Here is a 9,802-nt window from a genome sequence, read left to right on the forward strand (position 1 = left end):
CGTCAATATCCAATCGCATTGATTGATTGCCTGCCAGGTTTGTGGCTGATATTGATTTAGCTACCATGGTAATACCATTATTATACATAAAGAACTTAGTTGGGTTATTTTTTATAGTAGCCCCAATATTAGGATTATACTTGGAGTTTTTTACAAACCCTCTAACATTATCAAAGAGAACGCCAAACTCAAGAGTTGAATCAGCTAACACCGATATATCTTCGATATTTCTTTCCCGCCGAGTAAGCTCGTTATCTGATGTAATCCTGATTATCTCATCACAGCGCACTCTTAAAATATAAGATTTAGCCGTTGCCTTGTTGTCTTCACTGTAACACATTAATGCATCCTTACTAACTATCATGCTTGCATTAATGTCCTTAGGACGAATTGACATAAATTGCGAGATTGTGGGTAAAGCCAATGATTCGATATGAATTTGATAAATATTCGCTAAATTTTGTAATTCAGAATCAATCTCTCTCACCTCCTGAGCTTCATTACTGACTTGATATAACTTCACATCCCATATATCCTTAGGTTTATTAAAAATATCATTTAATTTTATTAACTTTTCTTTAAGTTTTGTGGGGTACTTAGAATAATCTTTTTTATCTTTAAGCAAGCATAAATTCAAGAACTTTGTTGAAATGAAATTATCATTTAAGCATTGTGTTTTATTTGCATTAAAACTCTCTCTATATTTAAAATTAAATAACTTCACGCATTTTTTTTCTTCGTCAATAAATACAGCATCCATTCCAGAATCATTAATCGACTCTTCACAGAATTTTTTATTAAAATCTGTATCTATTATGGAATCAATTATCCCATCGTAATCACCATCAATATCACAGACATTTTCTAAGATATAGAAATAGAAACCAAATCTTTTCTTATCCAATTCTGTAAGCGAACAGGAACTATCGAACCCCGTAATATCACAAAGCAATTTAAAATGCTTTTCAAGTTTCTTGTTTAAAATAATAAAGTCTGTAACAGTAGCCATCTTAATTATTCCTTAACGATTGTAGTCTGTAATTCCCAAAACGCCCGATCACGCATCTTTGCTACCTGCTTTTTACCATCGACATACAGGCTGTAGTGCTTCTCAAGCTGACGAATCTGCCCCATCAAAGACTCTTGTTCATTCTTATCATCGATGTTAAAAACTGCTTTAATATCAGCATTTTTTATCTCAGATACGCGGTGTATCACCCATGTGAGAATATATGACGCGTAATTATTCTCACCAGTTTTGAAGTGAGTTATTTCTTGGGTGGACAAGATTGCGCCAACCCCATACTCACGTCCTTCTTTCAGAATCTTACGTAAGCTTGAAAAATCCTGACGCATAAAGTTATCGGCTTCGTCCACGAGAATCATCTTGGTGAGCTGACGATAGTCGCCTCTTACAACCGGTTTTCCACGCTTTTGCATCTGAGCATAAAATAGGTCCAATGTCAGCGCGACTACCAGGTTTTGAACTTCCGGCGGATAGCCAGCCAATTCAATTACAGTGACTCCATCAATCAATTCGTAGAGACTTGTCATCTGTTCAGGAACAGTTTCGAATATCTTGTAACGAGCCAGTTTGGACAATGCTGCGTATAATGAATCCTCTTCAACTTTCTCCTGATCGAGGAACCGTTGCCACACATCCTCAATCGTTGGCGCGGTTCTTGACCATGTAGAAGGATCTTCTGGTGAAATACCCGCTGCGTCATAACATTCAAGAATGAGATTTTCTAACTTAAGCTGCTGTTTATGGCCCAAACCATACGCTTTAGCCATCGTTTCGGACAACCCGCCTGCGGTATGAATAGGCAACATTGGAGTGTCACCAAATAATGACAAGGGATTGTAAGGAAGCTTGAACAACTTGTATTTTCTAGCATTTGTTGCATGGAGGAAAGCTTCATCCACGTAGTCTGATTTATAATCGAAAATAAGTAAGCCAATGGATTTACCATCAACGTTACAAGTCTGAGTACGCATAAGCTGAGTAACTAATGACTTAGTAAACTGGGTTTTACCAGTTCCCATTGTGCCAATAATCCCCGTATTAGTATTCATAAACTTCGCTGTATTAGTTGGCTCCCAGTACAGTGGATCTTGTCGAACTGCATCATGGCCGAATAATATCTGTAATGGTTTATCACTCATTATAGAAGTTATCGACGGCTCTTCAGGCTTGAATGGATCTTCTAATTCTGTTGTTTTTTCATTATCCACTGATGCTTTATGTGTAACTATGTTATATGAATTGTTAATAACACTGTTAAATGCCGGTTTAAGAATATATTTCTCAGGCACACGATAGCGTACCGATAATGATTCTTGACCGCCTTGCGAAGTAATCAATGCTGATAACAGCGAATAAGGAATTTCAATCTGTAAAATATTATCTGCCGTCTCTTTATAAGACAGATCAAAGCAGGTTCCACTATCTACATGTGCGACAACAAAGCCTTCCACATAGTTATCCAGTTCACCTAAACGATAATCACCCGTTAGCCACCATTCGCGTCGATTAAGTACTGGTGAGAGTTTAGAGCTATCTAAAACACCATAGAGACGCAATTTTTCTACCTGCATAAGTACCTGGCGAATGAAAAGCGCTCGATATAGCTGTGAAGCCAAAGTTTTAGGCTCCAGGATATCTTGCTCCAGGTAACGTTTTAGTTCTCGTGCCTGCTGACCTGCGTAATTGTAGTCAGGGCGTGCACCCGTTTTAACTTCAAGTGGTAATAAATAAAGATTATCCTCTTTAAAACCAACAAAAAGGACATCGTCTGAGATAGCTCCTTTGCGATATCCCTGAAGATTTCGGGATAAATCGCTTTCTTTCATTTTCAGCCCGACATTACCTGACACTCGAATCATTTCTGCAACCGAAAGAGGAATCCAGCAAATATCGGATTTGCTCAACATTGATTGCACAAATTTATACGCACCAATGATGCCGTGCTTCTCCTTACGTTCTTTATCGCTAGAGCGCAACATTTTCAATAACCACTCGCCGTTAAAGGCATTGAACTCCGCAAGCAAATGCTGACTGTCCACTGCGCGCTGATCAGATTGATTTTCTGTCTTAAGCAGGCGAAGAAATAAGTCAACTTGTTTAGTCACTGTAACGGCATCATAACCTGCACAACTAGTGTATTGATCAGAATAGTGAATGAGCACGACATCTTTCTGATTTGTGAAAAAATCAAGCGTTACTTTAGGATCGATAATAGTCGTCCAAAGTGCACTATTATAAGAATAGTTGAGAAGTTGTTTAAAACTACCGCTGACAGCCAAGCCAATTCCCTGTCCGTGATACTGACTATTACTCTGTCGTGCAGGCTGCCACAGACAACCAATTAAATGAGCCAATCGTAAAGCGATATAGGGTTCAGTATCAACGCCACGTAAGCCAAATGCAGTAAAGTAAGCATCTCCTTGCGTTTCCGCGCCTTCTCCCGCAATTAATCCATGGCAAAGAACCCCGCTCGAAGCATCTTCAATGCGAATTTGCCGGCAATCCACCGGGGCCGTATTGGTGAAAAAAGCTAAATGGGCATAGGCAAGCTTTTCACTTTCAGATGGCAACACGAATTTGCTGAATGTTAACCGGCTGCGCAAAAGATCAATCAGCATATCAGCTTCAGCACGCCATGATCCGCTATTAAGATCTAGGTCATTTTTAAGCTGCTCATAGCTACCACTTTCAGCAAAGTGGTCGAACATGTTAGGCAATAAATGCACGTCATAGCAGTTAACATGTATTGCAATAGCGTCTTCTTTTTCCTGTTTAAAATATTCTACTAATCCTAAAAAAAGCTCTTTTGCATTACCTTGGTTAATAGCATTAACAATTAATGCGTTGTTCCCTGCGCTTTGAAATAGTCGTGCATAAGCATCCGTGAACTCATTGAGTTTATCTTTTACCAAACGTTTAACGTAGTCATGACTCACCTGACGCTGAGGAACAACTTCAATCCAGAAGCGGTTTTCCTCCATCGGCTGCAACTGCGCATATTCATGTTCATTATGGTAAACAAAAGGCATTAATCCGGATACAACGAGACGATCAAGCGTTATGGACGGTAAAGTTGCGAATGATCCCGAAGCTTGCTTTTCAAACTCTGATACAATAGCTTCTGCCAGCTGTAAATGATAAGCAAGTACCAAGGGATGGAGCGGAGATAAACGATCACAAGAATCGATACGACATACACCCAGATGTAAAAGGCGTTTTTCTTGTGAGGTCAATGCTCTGCTCAAACTAATTTTCTTTAATTCCGCTTCAAAAATATGAATAATGTAGCTAATCAAAGAACGATATTCAGATGACCACGACACCAGGCTAGGCAATGTATTTCGGCTTTCATAATAAGCAAATAGCTGCTTGTAGGCATTATAAAGTTCAGGGTAAATAATCAGAAGTTCATCCAGTTCAAAAATGCTATCGTCGTATTCAATACCAAGTAAACGTTGATCAATTAGTGAGGCTTCAAGTATCAATAGCTGTTGGCGTACACCAACAACTTTATGTTCGGTGTTTTCGAGTATAATGCGACCCTTTGATCTGTTATAGGTTGCATTTCCCTCTTCTTTGAAAAGTTTACTAAAACGGCTCTGGTCGAAAAGTAACGGTAACGTTAACCCTTCTTCAGCTCCCGGTCCCTCAATATTAAACAACAAACGGGAATCACCCGAAGTGAGCGCAAACTGAACCAAATCACTTTGATTCGCTAAAGTATCAAAATTAACTAAAGCATATTGACGGCAATCAATATCCTCACTTTCCCCATCCAGCATGCAGGACAAACTTCCTGACTCCGCTATGCGAAGCTCATTATCTTCAAGTTGTAATGTTATTTGTCCTTTGCCGGGTTCTATGCGGTAGCAATGTTTAATTTCTTTTAACCAGAACTGGCCTTGTTCAACGAGCAAAAGCCGGAATTTATATTCTTCCGCGGAATTATTGCGATTAGTGATTTCTAGGCTAAAGAAGCTCGGCTTACCATCAAATGGTACCGATGCCATAATCCGAGACGTTTTCCCGCCTGCCCGGCTAGTTCGCCAAAAATGTTCTTTTTTTAGTTGCCTGTGATGGGCTATTTTTATCTGGTCATCCTGAAGATCATTCCCTTGAAAACTAAACTCCAGCTCTACAATCGACTGCCCAGGCTCAACCTGAACCAGCAAACTTATATCGCGCTTACCCGCCTTACTCGCACTCTTAGCTCGTTGCCAAATCTCACCGTTTTCTACCGTAACGGCTTCAAGTACAAGCTTTTGCTCACTATTCAGCTCTTTCTCTTTTCTGTACTCAGAGAAATCAAGCTCGCGCCAATCGTCTTTATCAACGAAGTGCTCCTGAATGAATTTAGTACTAAATTCTGTAAGAACGTTTTCCAGTTGCCCACTGTAACGCTCTACACAGTCTTCAATCTGACGATATAATTTCCTGTTTTCATTAAGCCTGGTACGCAATTGTTTTTGACTAAAGTTAAGCAGTTCATCATCTTTGAAGAGATGGAGCTCTGAGAAATCTAAATTACCATCCTCCAACAAACGGTATAAAGATGAAAAACCAAATACAGTAGCACCTTCGTCAAGTACTGTTGCGAGTTGATCATCTAACAAACAACGGGACAACTCTGAGCGATTACTGTCAGTGGTAATTAGTTTTTCCAACTGATGGCAAAATGTTTGCGGGTACCAGATGGCATCAGGAGCCGCCACGTCTTTTGTACTGTTGATTAGAGTATCAAGCATGCTGTTGTGAATGATTAACAACGCCGTTTGGGCAAAAGCTCCGCTTCGTCCCGCTACCTTATCGCGAAGATGAGAAATGTAGTTTTCAGTAAATGCGGGAGTTTCAGCACCATGCAAAACAGGAATAAGTTGCACATCATTACAGGACAGGATTGAAACAAATTGGCCAGGAGCAATCTCAAGTTTTTTTTCATCTGACAGTTCTACAAATGCCTGCCAGAGTTTTAAAGCATTATCAGGATCTGGAGATTTGAACTGGTAGCGTTCACCTGGCTGTATGATATCGCTAACCCATTCAATGAAAGTTTCTGCTAAATAAATTTCATACTGTTTTACGGACATACACTGCATCTCCACTGTCACTCATTCGCTCCACATTCCCCATGCGCTCATAAAACGCTACCAACGTCTGAGCCGATTGGTTATCGAGATAAAAACCGCGCTGTTCAAAGCCGCTTAGTAACTCATGCAACCTGAGTTTATCATTTTTACCAACAGTAAGATTGGTCAGTAACAATAGACGATCCTGATTCAATACAAGTACTTTTCCCGCACGACCACGAACCTGAATAAAGTCTGTACAAATCTCGCTTTCCAGTTCATTCGTATATTTACGATTCACAGTTGCGCGATCTTTTTTACCCTGGAATTGTTCAAGGGATACCGAGATTAACTGTTTGAATGCACCTTCTAGGTTTGTAACACGTTCACGTGAAGCAAGACCGCGATCTTCTATGAATGCTTGTAAATAATTATTAAGATCCTCTATTATCTTTGGAGATGAGCCAAGATCATTCAAAGTGTCTTGGTAAATTTGCCATAGGGGACGTTTTTTCTCACCTTTTCCCCATTGCAAAATTTCTAATGCAGAGAGTATAGGGAAAAGTTTTTCACTTTGACTTGCGAATAATTTATATCCATAACGTTTAACTTTTTCTCGTTCAGAGCTGGCTTTTTCGCTATCAAGTATAAAAAATAAAGATTTGCTTTGTGGTTCGCCTTCCTGCCAGTTATCCACATTAAGAGCTAACTGTGCGCACCAACTAAAAGCGTATAAGCGCAAAGTATTGGTCAATTCCTGTAAAAGGTATTGCGGATGTTGGGATAAAAACTCCAGATCTGATTGAAAACAGGTAACCATGTATGGGAGGTATGGTTGTTCATCCGGAAATGGGCCTTTGCCTAGCACTTTTACTTTTTCATTAAGCTTATTCAACATTTCTTGCTCAATGAAGTTGATTTTATCTTGAATCGGATACTTAAGGCTTAAGTCACCCATTAAATTAGCAAAAAGTGTTCCTAAACGCTTATCTGCTGCAGAGCCTTCACTTATTTTATCGCCTGTAAATTGAGCATGAAAAAGTAAAAATAGTGGAGAGACACGAAAAATATCTTTATTGGAGAAGTACATTCGCTCAAGCACATTCCAAAAAGAGGGTTCATCAAGCAATTCCTGTAGATGCATTTTGCAGTCTTCACGGAATTGCTCAGGATTATAAGCCTCAACTTTACGCTTGAGAGCATAACTAAGCACTAATCCAGTGACAAATTGCCAGTTGATGTCGTTATTTTTATTACGTATCGGCAAGTAACTATCTAACTGATTATTACCTACTTTTAATACCGCGCTAATAGGATACATTCATTTACCCCTCCATTCCACTGATGGTTATCATATCTTCATCTGCTTTCGCGCGATAAACGCGAGAATTACCATCATAAAATTTTATATCACTACTCGATTTGGCCTGTTCAGTAATCAGCTCAATAAGTTCGTCCAAAAGCACTATGGCATTCTTATCATATTTATTAGGACGATAGCCATTGTTCAGTTTGTGTAAAAGTTCAAAGAGATTCAGCCCGACATGAACAGGGGGAAGTGAGTTTTGTCCTACCTTTAAGTAGATGTCAAAACCCGTTGGATGAGCGGTATGTTTATTACGAATTGCTTCCCAATCAGGTTTCACTTCTACTGGTGCAGTTAATTTAACTCCTCCAAATTCTCCCAAGAAGAACTCTTCTTTTTGCATACTTAATTCCGGCGCTTTACGGTTTGCATAGCGCTGTAATCCTGCTATGAGTTCAAAAGCATAAAATCGATTGAGCAATTTTTTTTGTTCTGGATTGGCAGTATAATTCTTGTGCATGTGCCAAATTTCTGAATAACGCTCGAAAAGTGCTTCACTAAAGAATTCTGAAAATTTTTGGTGGTAGTCATTGCCTAAAGATTCATATTGCAATAACCAGAAGAGCCTAATCAATGAGGCTGCTTCTCCAGAATGAGCACTTTGGCGGTCAAATTTAATATGTAACATCTCGAGCGCGCCCAGGAAACTATCGAGCTCTGAGTCAGTCAATCCTAACTCATAACGTAAAATAAACTGATCAAGTTCATATGTATGTAGTCTTGCTGGATCAAAATCAGCGATTTTTTTAATCAAATCATTCTCAGCAACTGAGAAGAGATTATCGAATAGATAACCAGGCCCCATAATAAGATGATATATGAAGTCCAGTAATGTTCTTGTTGTAACAAATTGGTCCTTGATTAATCTTGCTTTAAAGAGCTGAGTGATAATAACGTCCTGCACCCCAGGCAAACTTAATAATTTAAAGTTAGCCACCTCTTTTAAATGCGGATTTCTAGCTTCTTCACTCCTAAAAACAAAATAGAATAAATTACCGTCTTCTTCCTTCGTCAAGTTATTTAGTAATGACTTAATGAAAGTTGAGTACTGTTTATTTTCATCAAATTGAAATTTTGGGTAGTGCTCAAAATCAAAGAAAGAATAGTGGGCTTGTTGATATGGACGTTTCCCATCCGGTTTTACAGATAAAAATCTGTCGATGGTGGAACGAATTATCTTATGGCGTTCAGCTCCTTCTCTGGCAAAATTAGCTAGCATGCCAGTATTAATGCCTATCAGAAGAGGTTGCGAATAGTGATGATTTCTGTCAAACAAATCATCTAATGCATCGATGGCTGACTGGCGAGGGGCGAAACTATGTGTTGCATCAAGGTGGAAGCTAAACTTATGCTGGTAACGAGGATCTGACTTACAACGAGTTAAAATCTCGGATTTCCCGTCGCCGCTACTCCCGCACAAAAAGATTATTTCACCTGGCTTCGCAGTATCCAAGTATTGTTGCAAATCACTCTCAATGTCTTGTTTAACAAAGAGTTGTGATTTCAGCTGATCGAATTCATCCTTTTGACGATCTGTCACTGTAGTAACGGAAAATGAAGATGACTTCGCAAGTACATTCAGCGCTTGACGTAATGTGATCGCACTCATAACCGCAGGGTCCCTAGGGAAAAATAAAAACCATTCTATATAAATGAATCTGTTATCTCTACTGAACATTCCGCAACATCAGTGATCTAACACATCTCATAGATGATAACTCTCTAAGGTCATCATCTTTGTGTTAGCTAGCCACTAACTTTCTCAAAGTCATTTTGCCGTATTCTCTCCACAAATTTACACCATTCGCGCAGCGTCTCATGCGTATTTGAATAGTGGGGCTTCAGGTACTTTCATAACCCAAAAATACTCGTGTTCTATATGGTACATCACATGCTTCGCATGTGGCCTTCTACCAAATTCAGATTCAGCGAGAAAGCTCTTAGCCAAAATCATGGATGTTCGGTAGGAGGCTTTAACATATATGCACAGCCACTTAAATCAAATTAATTATCCATTATATACAACCCAGCGTAATGCTAAGGCCGTTAGTGCGCGGAAATTCGTTGAATTTGAAAAAGTTACTATAGCGGAAAAGATACACAATAATCGCATTTTTGACACAAAAAAAGCCGCCCTTAAGCGACTTTAATTTGCATCTTTTGGTGCCGAAGGCCGGACTCGAACCGGCACGTATTTCTACGGTTGATTTTGAATCAACTGCGTCTACCGATTTCGCCACTTCGGCACTGAAGGGGATGCGGAAACGTTGTGGATTATACCTGTCGCGCGCCGCCATGCAAGCGACGACGCGCTAAACCCGCGCTAAGTGCCCAAAAAACCAG

General features: G+C 39.5%; 1 protein-coding gene across 1 annotated transcript; it reads right to left on the minus strand.

The window, feature by feature from the left end:
• Positions 1 to 1,014: 1,014 nt before the first annotated feature.
• Positions 1,015 to 9,068, minus strand: PHALS_01353 (dnd system-associated protein 2; the record flags this gene model as incomplete). The annotated part of the gene is made up of 3 exons (XM_024718690.1): positions 1,015 to 6,058; positions 6,117 to 7,364; positions 7,423 to 9,068. The coding sequence occupies 3 exons, from the start codon at positions 9,066 to 9,068 to the stop codon at positions 1,015 to 1,017; spliced, it is 7,938 nt and encodes a 2,645-aa protein (XP_024572616.1).
• Between the last annotated feature and the right edge of the window lie 734 nt (positions 9,069 to 9,802).

Source organism: Plasmopara halstedii, assembly GCF_900000015.1.
Source record: "Plasmopara halstedii genome assembly, contig: Scaffold_143, whole genome shotgun sequence".
Lineage (NCBI taxonomy): Eukaryota > Oomycota > Peronosporomycetes > Peronosporales > Peronosporaceae > Plasmopara > Plasmopara halstedii.